Source organism: Phasianus colchicus, chromosome 6 (genome assembly GCF_987193195.1).
Source record: "Phasianus colchicus chromosome 6, bPhaCol1.hap1.1, whole genome shotgun sequence".
Taxonomy (NCBI): Eukaryota; Metazoa; Chordata; class Aves; order Galliformes; family Phasianidae; genus Phasianus; species Phasianus colchicus.
The window spans coordinates 4247057-4264038 of NC_143441.1; the positions used below are offsets into that span (position 1 = coordinate 4247057).

General features: G+C 38.7%; 1 protein-coding gene across 6 annotated transcripts in view; it reads right to left on the minus strand.

The window, feature by feature from the left end:
* The window catches only part of POU6F2 (POU class 6 homeobox 2), a 338317-nt gene that overhangs the window by 15581 nt on the left and 305754 nt on the right, over positions 1–16982 (minus strand). For all 6 annotated transcript variants that reach the window (XM_090142231.1, XM_031599404.2, XM_090142232.1 and 3 more), the window contains one exon: positions 7140–7346. In XM_090142231.1, the coding sequence (XP_089998357.1) occupies positions 7140–7346 (207 nt within the window). The remainder of the gene's footprint in view (positions 1–7139; positions 7347–16982) is intronic.

Here is a 16982-nt window from a genome sequence, read left to right on the forward strand (position 1 = left end):
CTGTTCCACTTGGGAACAGCAGAGTGGACTGGATAATCTCTTGAACCCTGACCTTCCAGCCTTAATTATTTATGGTTCTGTGCTAATTCCCATCAGTACTTCTCAGGCAGAAACACATGGTCATGTAAAGACAGATGGCATATGCAGCATTTCTGGGCCACGATACAGATATTATCCTGAAAGTTCAACTGCTGAGCACGAACACAGTGAATTTAATGTCTCCAGGAAGCATCAACATGGATGTACTTTCTCCAGTTGTCCCTGCAAAGGGAGCACACAGGCACAACCACCATGTAGCACATGCACAGTAAGCTGGTTAAATCTAGGAAACATTTGAATTCCTGCACAAATGCAGGGACTGTACACTGCGTTTATGAATACATTTGTGAAATAACTGTGAAATCCAGAAGCTTGACAGTTTCCTTGTCAGACCTCCGGAAATCTTTGGACAAATGTATGGAATTCTAAGAATTTTAGCTGGGCAAAGAGTTCTAGGGTGAGTAAAGTCTGCGTGAACAGTGACCTTAGGTGCAACAACAGTATATAAGGGGTATTTACAGATTGTTGGGCTGTAACTTAATGCTTGTGAGGGAAAAAGGAGCAGGGGAGCTGGAGAGGCTGAAGAGTCACCTTACTGCCTGAACAGAGACTAAGGGAGGATTCCATCTTTAGCTCTCGACATAATTTTCAGCACACCCCCTGTTTCAGAGATGTGATGGTTAAGCTGTAAATGTCCTGCTTAAAGAACAATGATAGTTATCTATGACATGAAATTGCATTAAAATACTCTCTCTCTTTTCATCCACTATAATTTCCATTCCAGAAATAGCCTTAAGGAGAGGCAACGATTAGATTATGAATTAGATTCCAGATGACAGAATCAATTCAAACTTGCAATAGCTGGCATTTCCCAATTTTGGACATGTACATATGATATGAATTATATTTATGACCGTTGTGTATTTTCCATCGAAAGACAGAAGGAGGCACAGAAATTACGGAAGCCGTGGCTGTAAGTGCCATTCTGTGTAGGTGGATATAGTAGACATGCCGAGAGTGATGACTGCATGCAACACTGATCAGTATCTGGCAGGAATATATGTTTGCACACTACAGCTAGAGGAATGGGATAAATACACGAAGTATAAAGTGCAGCATAATACTTTATAAGAATAAACCGGAAAATGCAAAGGGCTTGATTCTTATCTCTTACATCAGTTTTACATTCTGCTGTCAACAGTGAAGGTGGTATTGCTTGATAATGACAAAGAAGAATGAATTAGGTCCGTAAGACTGAGTTTTGTTCTTCAATTATGTATGTAATATATTCTTGAACTTGGTATGGTTGACTGGAACTCTGATGAGATCAGGGATATTGTTCTGTACATCCAGAAACTTAGAGGGAAGTGACAGAGTAACCAAGAATTTTGTATAGCTTAATGAAAGAGAAAGAGGTTAAGTGGAAATGAAGAAACTTTGAGAGACTCTTGCTCTATATTCTAACAGAACTGCTACTGGTTTTACAGTCTGGACAAACAACCAGGACAAATTATGACCCTAATGGAAGGGAGAAATAAGCAACGGTCTTAAATTGCATTAGCTGAGGCTAAAGTCAGGCATTAGGAAGGAGAAGTGGCCTAGGTTGTCTTGAGATGTCAGGGAATCTCCATCACTGGTGATTCTTGAGAATAAGTTAGACAAACAGCTGTCAAGAGTGATGCAAGGACAGTTGATCCTGCCTAGGGGAAGGGGATGGACTGCACAACCTTTTGGGGTCCTCTCCAGTCCTATTTTTCTATGATTCATTGAAAAGTACATCTGAGAGACAAGAAAACACAACAAATTACAGAAGATAGAGGTGAAAAAGACAAGTATAACAAAAAGGCCAGAAGAGAAGAAACTAGCAGTTGTTGCACAAAGGTGCTACAAATAAGCAATTCCAAGTTATTTCTGATGTTATCCAGGGAAACACATTTATTAGCTCTAATAAAAACTAAAGTCCATAGAAAATATTGATGTAAAAAGACTTTCCTAAATACTTAGAAATGCCACCATAATGCCTTGCAGAAGTAGTAATTTAGGGTTAATTAATTAAGGCTTCCATTTTTCCTGCAAGCAGGGATCTCTGCTTAATCTACGGTTCCTAAAACATGAGGAAAAAGTAGTGGTGTACCAAGCTATTGTTTGATTTGAAAACACCATGGCAGAAGAAATCTGTTTTTCAACCTACTCATGGTGCATGAACAGGCATGGGCTTCAAAACTGTTTTCTTAGATCTTCCAGCAAGTTAAAAGAACAAGCTATTACCCATATCAACACACATCATGGCAAAGCGTTTTCACAGCATTTCTAACAGAATGTTTCCACTGTGGCCTGAGGATGGTACCCCATCATGTGAGTTTAGTTGAATTCAAATACATGAATATGAAAGCTACTCAATGCTTAATAAACATCCCTCTCCTATTATATATTATACTACAATACAGCAAAAGGAGCCTCCATGCACATTGCTTACACTGACAGGATCATTACATTTGGAAACTAGCATAAGATAGCTGTTTGAGTCCACCCAGGCTATGCAAATGCTCACTCAAAATGAAGAAAACAGTAAAGAAGTGCTGGCGTGCTGTGATCATAACTGGAATAGGATTTTGGCAGCATCTCACTAAGCTTTCCATCTGAAGCCTTATTGTGGGATCAAAACTATGTTCAAAGTATACGTTGTAGTTGAAGGTCTCTGGGCTTACAAAATGAGTTGAGAACACAGATGTGCTTCTGTAGAAGACATAATCTTATGTGTAAATCAATATGTAAATCAGACATTTTTCTGACCCCTATCAGGAATGATATAAAGTCACAATTATATAACAGGCATAAAACTATATAGGTAAGTGCACAATTCAAAGGTATCAATAATGTTCCCACAGTGAAGTGTTTTACTTTCTCTATGGCTCAGTTCCTTAGAATGATACAGGTTGTATAGCAATATCTTCCTATTCCCAAAGGTGTGGTGCAGTTATATTGGCTTTTTTTTCTTTTTTTTTTCTTTTTTTTTTTTTTGAGAAATCTTATTGGCAAGTGTAGATGCCATAAAGAAAACCAGTCAGACCTATGTTACAAGTCAAGTGTTCCTGCTATGGCAAGGAAAATCCAATATAGTAAATAGATACTTGTATTCTTGAGTTTTGAATTCTACTATTTTATCCAAAGATAAAATGGAATTACAGAATGCTAATGATAGAGGAACAGAGAAAAAGTGAGGAAAATTGACATCCTCATAACTTAAAGTCAATCCATCAAAAAAGCAGAAGAAAAAAAAGTTGGTTTGAGATAGCACGGTTTACTGCTATGTTCAAACAGAGACAAAAAGAGCCCATTTCTCATAAAACATGACAGTATCAAAGTACTAAGACCACAGCAGAGAAAAAATGTTTGTGAGCTGGTTAGATTTTAATGGGAGAGAGGAAAAACGAGAGACTGCATGAACTTCTGATAATGAGATGGTATAGAGCACGTGGTAGGTTGAGACTGCAGAAAGGAAACGTTTGACATGAAATTTGGAAAGTAACTGTACAAAAAATGACCACAGACTCATCTGAGAGCTTTATCTTTTCAGCAACTGATCTGGAGCATGACAGCCAATGACGATGAAGATGGGAAACCAACTACGTAAGAAAATGCTGCCTAGGAGCTTATTTTATTGTGTTAGAGTTGGCAGAAGCCCAAAGCTAGTAGTGTTATAAGACACAATGAAATATGAAAAGATCTGGCAGGCAGTGTAGATAAAACACAACTGAGGACAACTAGGACTACAAGCCAGATTTAATGAATCTAGACAACAGCAAGAAGGAAACGGAACCCTCTTGATGAGGTACACTGGAGAAACTATGTAATATGCAGAAACTGTTTCTATGCTGTAGGCAAGCAAATAGTTATGAAAAAACACCAACTAAGAAAGCAGTTTAAGGAACACATAGACAGGAGTACGTTTTTGAATCCCAGTGTTCTTTGTCAGCTGGATTCTTCTTACCTTCTTTCACCCATTTAAGAGTTTTGTTTCTATCCTAAAATAGCTATTCTAGCTTCCTCTTTAGTCACTGGAGACAACGGCTAGCTTAAGACACATATAGGATATTCAACCTATCTATAATGGTTCTTTTTCAGCAGTGTGTTACGCCCTAGACATGCCTGTGTCTCTTTATGAGAAATCTATTTAACTAGCCTTCACTAAGTACCTAACAGCTGTATGGATAACATTAAGCAAGAAGAAACCTTTATTGTATTTCTGACACTTATGAGAGTCTAATCTTGGTTCAAGTTCTTCTGTCAGCAGTGTTGGTGCAATCACATGTTGTTAAAAGCACAAAAGCACTTCTTAAAACAAGGTTTTCAGATCTGGTAGCAAACAATAGTGCTAAGAAGTTGATAAGAAAAGCTCATCTGTTCTTTGAAAAAATGTGCATTTAGCCATATGTGCTATATTTTGACAAAATGCCTCCTCAGAGGCATGGAGGAAGTGCCCAAGTTAATTTTACAAGGTACTTTTTTATTATGAGACATAAAAAGTTTAAAAATGCACGAAAAACAAAATAAGGGAATAAATCATTCTTTTTCAAGTAAACAGACTACAAGTGGAGATCAAAGATGTATAACAAAGTTTGTGGAATGGCTGTAAGCAGCAAGAAAAGATAGGGAACAACAGTGAAGTTGTATTAGCAGGAGAAATGCGTGAATTTCTTACGTTAGTACGGAATATAATGAACAAATTACAGGATCTGCTTTCAGTACACCAGGGGAGCATTATGACAGATGAAATACAGAGTAGGTGCAAAAGTGATTCACATTAAAAAAGGAATCATCTTGGTGACTCACATGGTAATGATCGAGGCAGCAAAGTTATATCATGGTGGACACATCTGCTTATTGAAAAACCTGCTCAATGGGTAGAGATAGTTAGGAAAAAAAAAAAAAAGGCAGGGTGATAGACTGCACTGAGATAAAAACAGAGAATAATGCTGAAAATATTATAATGTTATTATATAAATCAGTGATGCATCCTCACTCTGTTCACGGCATTCAATTCTGATCGCAAAATCTCTAAGAGATTGTTGTGGAAATTGAAATGGTTGAGAGATGGACAGTAAAAAATTATTAAAGGCAAAGAAAAACTTGTTTATGAACAGAGATAAAAAAGACACGGACTACAACAGCAGCGCAAGCAGCTGCCCTCTTTAGAAATCCATTACAATTTGCAGGAGAATTCTTATAGCTGCTGCTGCCTAGATTAGGAAAATCTTGGAAAACAGTGAAAACGTTGAGGCTGTAACTACTCAATGTAGTTTAAAGAGGAGCATTCCCTACTGTAGACACTTTAAAGAACATAGATCAAGAACACCTATTTATTCTTTAAAACTAGAGTGAAAGGATTACAAAGGAATTGGTTGTCTACATTAAAAAGCAACCTAACTGCAACAGAGGGGAAACACTGCTTCATGTAAGTAATCTATGAATTCATTTCCATGAGGAGACATTCAGGTTTTAGTCTGTCAAGTTCGAAAAAGTTGTATGAACAAATAAAGCACATAGTCTACCTAAGTGAAGCTGATTGAAAACAATATCCAGGGCATTTAAGTCTTCAGGCAAAAAACAAGCACCAGCAAGCATTAGTTCACAACTGAAACAGGCTACACGGGTTCAATTCTTGTGACTCAGCTAACAAGCAGCAGCTTACTATCATCACTTGCAATCACCTCTTTCTCCTGTCGTACTTAGGTGCCAAGAAAGTGACAAGCTGGAAGTTAAACTAGGATCACCTAAAAGGAATTTTTTATTACGTTATTTATTTCCTCAATTATTCTCCATGACTTTCTCAAAACTTTTCCAAAACTGGTCTTATACTTCCCTCTCTTCCCCATCTGTAGCTTCTTTCATCAACTTACAAGGCACCAAATGCAGTATGATCACATTTTCAGAAAAAATTTTGAGTTCCTGCTGAGCCCTCTGATCACTCTTCTTCTGCGAGCAAGGTTTTAAATTTATGGCTAAGTATACTATCATTAGCAAACACAGCTCAGGAAAGACTTCATCCAGGGAGTAAGATAAATTCAGGATCTCCTTATACCTTGTATAGTTCTATTTACTTTTCAAATGTGATGGCAGTTTGCATAGTACTATCTCAATCGCTTCTGACTATTTATCAGCATTACTCCTATGAAGGGTCTGACTTTTATAACTCATTTCTGCTTCTGCTGAAATCAATAGCAAAATTTCCTCTTCTTTCAGTGAAAGCTGAAGAGCCAGTAGAGGGAGCACCAACACATGAAAATAATTTTCTGTGGCACCTATAAAAATGATAATACATATCTGTTCCATACAATACTTGCTTTATCTTTTCTTTTCTTTTCTTTTTTTTTTCTTCTGATCAAAAATACTTCCTAAAGCAGGTTCCAATAGATGCAAGTAAGGAGACTTTATGTTGTTTGGTGTCCCTTCCTACAACCTCCTGGGACTTCAGTGTGAGAAGCAAAGGCTGGGTGCCAACCATAGCAAAATAATGAAATTGACTTTACAGTAGTATAAAAAGAAGTACAGAAAGCTTTTCAGATCTCACTGAACTTTCTGTATCCATCCTGTAGTCTGTGAAACATGTGGTGCCTTACACTGAATAATAATTTCCCTTTATTTCCCTACCGTTTCTTCTCCCTAAAAATCTTTTCCTTTAGTGAAGAGTACTTCCATATGCATGCTTTTCTTTATTTCCTTCATGCATTGCAAAGCATTTCAAAACCCAGTCTAATGGGTGACCACCAACCAATGAACTGAACTTTCATAGGCTTTACATTCCTACTCTGCTTTTTTTTCACTGCAGAATTTTTTTTTTGGACACTATATTGACCTTTTCATGGGAAAAAGAAAAGAGTAGCTGGATAACACATGAATGTATAAATACATCATTTAAAATGACATTATATTATAATTACATACAGAATATGGAGCAATATACTACATGCAACCAAATTCATCTTTCAGTAGCAGAAACAGGAAAGAAGTGAATTTTTAAAAAGACTGTGAGGGTCTGTGAGGAGTAGAAGGTTCTTGTGCATCTATTCTGACAATCATTCAGGCTACTGCTGCTTTACCTGTTGGCCTGGTTTGAGTGGCGATAGCGTTATTCCCTGGGTATTGATCACTGGCAGTATCTGGTTGCCGATGACGGTAGCGATGATCTGACCCTGGGCATTAGTCAATAGCTGTGGAGTTATTGGCTGCACCTGAAGGCCCTGAGCTCCACCTGCTGCCTGGCTGGAGGGGACTGGATTAGGCATCAGTGGGATTGTTCCAATAATCTGGAGAAAACAACAGAGAAAGGGAAAATGAACAGGCGCCACATACACATGCCACACAGAATGATTTGTTTTGCTAAATCAAACTTAGGTGATGCAAGCACATAAAGATAGGTGTGACGTGCTAAGTGTGGGACCATCATTCCTTCATAGTGTGTTGAGGACTTACAAAAGTCATTTTTCAATTCATGTGTCACCTACGCATCTCAGCACTGCCCACTGCCTCCCCCAAGAAATCTGCTGTGGCTGTAAGTGTACAAAACAAATGCTGGGCCACTTTTGTCCCCTGGGTGATGATTTGCTCTGCTGCTTCTTGGATGTAGAGTGAAGTAGATGCAAACATCCGGCCTGTTTTTCATGCTTTCTTCAAATTTACAGCGTTATTACTGTGAACAGATACATTTCTATAATGTTCTTTGAGTTACTATAATTTTAGTTATTACTATTTTGTTATTATTATTAATTCAGTTATTATTTAATTAATAAACACAATTTTGTTTGGATTGCCTGATACTCTAAATGACCAACGAATTTTTGTGGCTTCAAGGAGACCAAAGAGATACTGGTGCCTTTCAGGATACAGCTCATAAAGTTATATTCATAAAAACACAACTACTTTTGGATGACAACAAGGCAATACAACATAACAGCAGGAGAGATGGTGTTAGATAAAACATTTTAGCTAACATTTCTGGGGCAGGCATTTGCAGAAAGAGACGCTTGTGACATTTCAGATTTCAGAATGTACTGATTTCCTAAAATGTGAATGTGCCTGTAAAACTAATATTAGGGTGAGTTGTCAAAGGGAGATTGTACAGAAGACTGTCAGTAAGCCCTAGGTTGAAGAAAGTAACTCTTTTTAAGGACTAAGCTTTGTACAAGTATGAGAGAATCTGAAACTGGCTTCTGATTGTGAATAAAAACAAACTTTTTATATAAAGACATAATGAAGCTGGAGTAATAGGAATACTGTAACAGGAAAAGTAAAAGAAAATTCAGAAAACATCTCTCTTTCCTCTACCATGCCTCAAAGTAGGTGGCAACTTAATATGTGACAACTTAATCCAGCTCCTTGAGTGGAAACTGTTCATTTGGTTAGCTATGGCAACTCAGATATCAAACGGGAACTGGTGAAGTCACCATCAATTCACCAAACTTAGCCAGTCAAAAAAGGCTTGGATGGGAAGAGCAGGGAAGACAAAGAAGAGGGGAACACTCCCTGACAGAAGGACCTGGTAAAATGGGAAGCTCACCTACTGAGATGTATTGAAAGAAATGCACATATGAAAAGTGTTCAAAACACTAAAGTGATTATTACGTTCTCCTTAGTATGTTCCTGAAAGGTGGACAGATCAATAAAGATAATTCCCCCCCTCCCCCTTTACAGAACATGAAAATGAAGCACAATGGAGCATATTCAGAGAGAGATTGTGAATTAGAGATTTAGTCTTCCAAGCTGGAATTGCCTACAAGCTTCTCTCTGCAAACCACGGTACCTATGTATTTTTCCTATGGAATCCCTATCTGAACTGCAGATGCTTTAGAGCCCACGTGAGAAGACAGCTGTTTGAAGTTTTCTAACATCTGACTTCCAGCATTAATAGAATCCAACTTCCAAGTGGTGCAACATGTACATTTCTCCCAGTTCTTAATGACCTAAAATATTTATGGATCACAAACATACTCTTTCAGTTTTAACATATGTCACCAAACACAAAAAATAATCCTCCTTAATTTTATCAGCAGAAATTCAGCAATGGCCTGCCCTTTCTTTACCATGTCACTAAAAGGATGCGACCTTGGAGTGTTATTACTCCAATATAACTTTAACTATCAAGGTCCCAATCCCAGCAAAGCAAAAAATGCTGCGCTGGTCTTATCAGTAATAGAAATGTTTGCATTCATGTTTAAAATGCATTTCTTGGATTGCAGTTGGACATTTAATAGAATGACAGTGCTGAAGTGGACAGTTTGTAAGGTCAGAAGCAGAAAGCTATCTATATGTATTCAACGTGTGTCAGTACCATTCTATACATGGTGGGCTGTCCATGCCATGCACAGATGAGGAAGAATGAATCACTGAGCTACAGAGCTGAGAGTGGAGTTCTGGAAGGTCAAGTACACCAATGCCCTCAAGGATTTGGTGTTACTGTAGGAGCCAGGGGTAAATCTCAATGGCAAACAGTTTTATCCCTTAGAGATATTACAGATTTTCAAGAATTTTTCCATTTTATATCAAAATAGGGCAAAATCTTCTCTAATTAAAAATGTAAGACACACGCCTACCTCTAGTTAACCCACAAGGCTACTTCTTATGGCATGCATTTTTGATATGGCTAAACTCAGATTCAAATTTCCCATGTCAAGGTCCCCTTTCTCTAAGTTCCCTTTCCCAAGTATCCTAACTGTTCCCCGATTCACACTGTGCAGCTTTGGATTATTAAATAACTCCTCCACTGGGGAGGAGTCCTGAATCTGACACCCTGCACCAAACCTTGTGTTAGTGTCCTGATGCTGGGACAGATAATGTTTCCCCTGATTTTGGTGAGAAAGTCCATCCTGGTGGTTCCTAATCTCTCCTGTTAAAAGTATTTGGATGGTACTTTAGGATGACAATTTGTGTGTTTAATACACCAAAATGTTCTGAAGAGAAAATAAGATGATGCCATGGACATTTCTGGTCCACGAAAGAACAGACTGTTTAATTGTCAGTGTCTTCCCTAGTGGGGTGACATTGCTTCTTCCTAGCACCTGGTACTGTTTCAGATTATTTTCTAAGACAGCTCACAAATAGCATATGACATGGATTTATTCCATAAAATAGTCTGGGAAAGTTCACCCTGTTTTGGAAGGAAGAGAACTGAGGCATGTAACTATAATCCCTGATGTGCCACCTGGCCTTAAAGCCAGGAAAACACGTGTGGCCTGATTCATGCCAGCAGAAGAGAGACACAGCAGAGGAGGTTTCTTATTCTGCAACATTTGGACTCAAATTCTTGAAGAATCCCAACTGTCAAGCACATTTTTGAGACTCCACATCCTAAAAATATCTCATGCTGCAAACAAAGAGACATATTAAAAAACAACAACAACAAAATATATGAAGTTGTTATGCGACGGGCATGACTTTCACTATTCCTTTTATACCCCATACAACTCAAATTAAGACCTGTATGTTCACAGAGGAATTGCAAAACACGTGCTGCATGCAAAACACAACATAGTTCTGAAAGTCCATGGGTTAACTCATGGCACCCCCTTGTCAGTGCTCCATAGGCTGTAACAGAGCCAGGTACGTTACTTTGCAGAGCACTGTTGATTAAAACAAACTGCACCTCTTGAAGGTACAGGTTCCAGAAATAGGTAAAAAATATAGTACAAAAATAACAAAAATGACATCAGAAATCCCAAATTCAGATCTCACCTTTTTTACAGAGACAGTGCATTGGTCCATATCAATTAAAATACCAACTCTCCCATTCTGACCCTGTTCGGGTGACAGAGTATTGCCAGAAGCCTTGGTGGAGTCAATTTTTTGGTAAGGAGTCAAGTTTCCAAAAAGATTCTTTCAGTTTGCTTACAGATTAATATATACAAGTTGTGACTTGAGTTGCTTAGCAAGCAGTTTTTGTAGATTCAGATTTTTATGCTTTCCAATGTTAATTAAATTTTAAGAATCAATGATTTTTTTCTAACTCCAAAGGAAATCCAGAGCGATTTTTAAGATCATCTGAGTATTTTCTACTGATTAGGCTGTTAATATCATTTTACCATGCTAGGATTTCAAGATATCTGAGATCAGACCTCTAAACTCCTACAACTTGAATCAGCCACTGCCAAGGCAACATCCACAATTAAGTATTATCCATATGAAATAAAGTTATATGACTTGGCTTATACATATTTTTTGTTGATTTTCCCCTACACGGCTCCTAGTAAACCAATAGTATTTTGACATAAGGAGAAGCTACTGTGATATTAGACAGTGAAGCATAGAACTGATTTTTTATTAAGTTCTTCCACTTCTCTCATCAGAAAAAGGGATGCTGCCTTGCATCACTGTTTTCCTTCCACAGAGGAATATTATATCCCAATAGATGGTTCGACTGCCTATGTGAAAAGGCAAAGTAAAATAAAAGACTGCCTGCAAGGGGCTGATTCTACTGCCAACCAAGGCTGACATTAAGCAAATACTGTAGTTTCTTCTTAAAAATGCCTTTAAATATTAAAAGAAAATAAAGAAAATGTTTTTTTTTTTTTTTTTTTTCCAGTAGCATCATTAAGATGTACTTTTCTCTGATTTTATCAATGTTAAATCCCTTGAAATATTGCAGGTTATTTACCTGTTTTTGAACAAAAGAAGAACACCATAAAAATCAAATAGAAAAACTGGGAAAAATGTAAAATAAATTTTCTAGTAAAATGAGGCAAACTACCCCACTCACATAAACAGAAAATGTGGTACAAATGTGACATTTCAAGTCAACATTTCAAACTCTGAATAGACAATGCACGAAACTACAATATTTGTAGTAAGCCTAACAAATCACTGTTTCAGTGAATGTTTGCTGATCTGAATATGCTTCACTCATTTTCATTTTCTTGTTCTCATTTCAGTGGCTTGTTGAACATAATCTGAAATAAAAGCCCACTTTGGCTTCTGTTGTACGATGCTGGTGTAGGTTGAAACCCAATTATTTTTTTTTTTCTGGTTCTACAGGCTGAAAGCTAATTTAACTCCAGCAGTCCATAGGAACCATTATACAACTTATAGCACACAAGGACAATGTTCATGGTTTGGTTCATCTCAACAGTTTCGCAAATTTGTCTTCAGAAGATGCTTGTTTTCTCAAATATGTTCCTTCTTTTTGAACCAGCATGTACCATCTTAAGGAGAAAATGACAGAAGGATGGGCAGAATAATGAGAATGCTCCATTCTTAGTCATACATATGCTACCTATATGAAAATATATGTACATATATATAAGTGGTACAAGACAATGCTGTTGGGAGAACAAGGTACCTGATCGTGATGCAAGAAAAAGAAAATTATGAAACTACTTCTGAGTCACTGCTTCATGTAAGGAATCACATTTTTCAAGGTTAAGTATTGTTTGTATATCATACAATATGCTGGATGGTATATTGTTTGTAAGTATCATAATGGAACATGGAGTCTGACATTCTGTCTGACTTTCTCAGTGCTTTATTTTTTAGAAAATAATGTTTTTATAGTAACATCAAACTATACAGGACTTTATTTGTCACCACTGTAGGAATTCTGTGGTGAAATTTTTCTTAAGTAGAGACTTCTGTTCTGTTATCAGGGGCATGTATATAGTCAGAAAAAAGAATGTGACTTCAAACAAACACCCTGAATAACACAACATTTTCTCATTCCAAGAATACAAAGATATATAATTATCAAATTAAAAACGAAAAATTATGTTGAACATCTGCCTAATTGCTCTAAACAATCCACTTTCTGGGTTTAACTTCCTTTTAAAACCAAGAACCACCACGTTTTAAAGTACTTCTATAGAAGTCACCGTTCTTTGAGTTAAGCAGAGGATTCATTGACTTTAATGAAATCTACAGGTTCTGAGCACCTCTGAAAGTCTGCTTGTTAGATTATTATGAAAGTGTTCATTATTTAAAATTTTTGGATGACTTGTGTAAAACCGTTCAGTAAAATTTCTGCTTGCCAAGTAGTGTTATGATAAAACACAGGGAGTGTCACAAGTCACAACTTCCTGCTTTAGCAGTCTACTCTTTGCCTTCCAAATCAAGATCAGCTTTCTTGATGCTTGTGTAGATCCCTGTAGGGTGAACATTTGCAAATACACTTTTCTGTGTTTGGCTTCAGTATCTTTTTTTCTTGTCTTCTGTAAATACTTTTGTGAACAAAAAGTCACAGTATTCATTTTCTTGGGAAGTAAATATGAGGGGATTTAGCCACCAACATGAATTTCCAGACTTAATAAGAAAGGGTACTTTTGTAAAATCCATTCACCTCCACTTTCTTTTCATGCAGTTTCATGCAAGCTAAGATTTTTATAGTATCTCACAGGAAATAAGTGCCAACTTGTGTTTAAACTCACTGAAAAGTAGGTAGCCAGTTCTTTGGCTTCTCTGATGATTTAAATCTCAACTTACGATCAAGCATCTCTATCTAAGCCAAGAAATCTCTGTTCTGCAATAAAATTTCCCAACCTCTGCAAGCTTTGTACTGCTACGGTGAAGGTAGTATATGCATTGCATCTCCAAACCCTACCATTACTCATTGTCTTTAGATTACAAACCATTTAGGACAAGGATTCTTCTATGGGTATTAATGTCTTCTATGGGTATTAATATGATATAAATATTTGCTGCTACTTCTCCCACATAGCACAGAGATGGATCTTGCTTGTAGTCATATCAGAATATAACACACTGAACAGAGTGAAGAGGAAAATGTAAGCATCCCTACACTTTGCAGCATGTGCTGTGCTGAGTTATTCAAAGCTAACTTGGGAAACAGACTGCACTTTCTCAGCAAGCCTAATTAGACCAAGCACATGAACCAATGAAATTATGTCATTTCCATGCTATGGTGACAGAATCAGCTAGGAAGGAGCTTTGATACTTGGCTGTATTGCACTGTACTGGCCTACTATAGAGATGCTATCTAGAGGTCAGAAGTAAGAGTGAGGCAGGACTTAGTAATTGCTCTTTGATCCTGTCTTTTTTTAAAGTAAGAGCTTCTATTGAGAAGTAATCTTGTGCAGAACAAGATAATGCTCTCCACTGCCATAACAGTTCTTACTAGAACAGCACTGTTTTAACTTTTCTGGTTGTTGTATTATCCATTAAAAAACCAAATGTTACACACTATTGCCAGCGCCTGTGTTTGGGTGAGTAGGACACCTGCTTCCACTTCTTTCTCTAGTTACTCCTTTCAACTCGATTTGCACAAATATTAAGCTGGATTAAGGAGATGGCACATTCCTAAGTGCCCTCAGTAGGCAGTTATCGCTGTCACTGTTTTATCTTGTGATGCCTTTCATGAGAAAGTTATTCCACCAGAAATATATTAATGTTGCAAATATATATTGAATTTTGAACTCTTAAAGAGTTATCTTTCTTTCTATTTTTTATCAATGAAAGTTCCTGAGGAATTGGAAATCTATACTACAGAAATGACTTTGAAGGCTTAATAATGTTTTATTCTAGCCTTTGTTTAAAATACCAGTGTGGTTTTATTTTCTTGGACACATCTCCATAACAAAGTGGACTGTAATAATTAACCATCAGATCTAAAGGACCAAAGATCACAGAATCACAGAATGGCCAGGCTTGGAACGGACCTCAAGGATCATGAATCTCCAACCCCCCTGCCACATGCAGGGCCACCAACCTCCTCATTTAATACTAGACCAGGCTGCCCAGGGCCCCATCCAGCCTGGCCTTGAACACCTCCAGGGATGGATGGGGCATCCACAGCCTCTCTGGGCAGCTGTTCCAGCACCTCACCACTCTCTCTGTAAAGAACTTCCCCCTGACGTCCAACCTAAATCTCCCCTCCCTCAACTTAAAACCATTTCGCCTAATCCTGCTATTATCTACCCTTTCAAAGAGTTGATTCCCCTCCTGTTTGTAGGCTCCCTTTAGGTATTGAAATGCTGCAATGAAGTCACCTCGCAGCCTTCTTTTCTCCAGGCTGAACAAGCCCAGCTCCCTCAGCCTGTCATCTTTGTGGCACTCCTCTGGACCCTCTCCAACAGCTCCCTGTCCTTCTTGTATTGGGGCTCCACACTTGGACGCAGTACTCCAGATGGTGCCTCACAAGAGCAGAGTAGAGGGGAACAATCACCTCCCTGTCCCTGCTGGCCACCCCTCTTTTGATGGAGCCCAGGATACCATTTGCCTTCCAAGCCCCAAGGGCACACTGCTGGCTCATGTTAAGTTTTTTGCCTACCAAGACCCCCAGGTCCTTCTCCACAGGGCTGCTCTCAAGGACCGCTCCTTCCAGTCTGTAGGGATGCCTGGGATTCCTCCAGCCCAAGTGCAAAACTCTGCACTTTGCAGTGTTGAACCTCATCAGGTTCACCCGGGCCCACCTTTCCAGCCTCTCGAGGTCCCTCTGAATGGCGTCCCCTCCTTCAACCGTGTCGACCGCACCACTCAGCTCGGTGTCGTCAGCAAACTTGCTGAGGGTGCACTCGATTCCATCATCGATGTCAATGATAAAGATGTTACAGAGCACCAGTCCCAAGACAGACCCCTGGAGGATGCCGCTCATTACCAGCCTCCACCTGAACATGGAGCCATTGATGACCACCCTCTGTCTGCGGCCTTTCAACCAGTTTCTTATCCATCAAGTGGTCCACCCATCAAATCCACATCCCTACAATTTGGAGAGAAGGATGTGGTGGGGGACCATGTCAAAGGCCTTGCTCAAGTCCAGGTAAATGACATCGGTCACCTTTCCCTTGTCCATCGATGCTGTCATTCCATCATAAAAGGCCACCAGATTGGTCAAGCATGACCTTCCTCTGGTGAAGCCGTGCTGGCTGTCATGGATCACACGCCCTTTCCTCATGTGATCAAGCATGTCATCCAGGATGATCTGTTCTATGATCTTCCCAGGCACAGAGGTGAGACTCACCGGCCTGTAGTTCCCTGGGTCCTCCTTGCTCCCTTTCTTGTAAATGGGAGTGACGTGACCCTTCCTCCAGTCATCCGGGACCTCACCTGACAGCCACGACTTTTCAAATATGATGGAGAGCAGCTCAGCAACCACCTCAGCCAGCTCCTTCAGAACCCTGGGATGCACACCATCCAGCCCCATAGACTTGTACACATTCAGTCTCATGAGACTGTCTCAGACCTACTCTGTCCTCACAGCGGGAGGGGATTTATCACCCCAGTCCCCACCCAGAGGTGTAGGGATGCAGGGTTCAGGGACGTGAGAAGTACTGGAATCCTGGCCGCCAGTGAAGACTGAGGCAAAGAAAGATCTGGTAGTCCAAAAATCTGGTAGTCCATCAATATATTCTTGAACTGTCTATTCTAATCTTCTCACTATAAAATTACATTCACTGTATAAAATATTTGCCAGAGATCATCAGATATTTTAATCTGTAACTCTTAAAGAGAAATCAGTCATGCTTATTAATTCAATAATTTCAGATTTCACCAAAGTTTACCACAAGATGACTAACAGATAGTACAGTCAGTAGCAAAGACACTCTACATTCTTGTTCCATAATCATATTTCTCCAAATACTGTTATGAATCACAATCTTGTTGCCCAAATGCAATGACTCTAGATGACATAGCAATTGTGTGTCAACCCATCATTTTAGTCTTTGATATTCAACATTGAACCTGCACAACAAGGTGTTGTTTGAAATATAAAATCATGCCCTACTGCAGCTCTTGTTTGTATGGATTTTTGTTCTATGTTCTGGACGTCTGTTAAACATAAGAGACAGATGTCGGTCTTATTAATTCGGAGTTGTAACTTTTAATGTGATAGACTACAAAAGCTCAAGGCAAGGCTGAGGTGAACAATCTGCTCAGACAAATGCATTACACTTTAAATTTTACAGTGCATTTCTGCAACAGATTTTCAGTGTCCTGAAATGAACTGT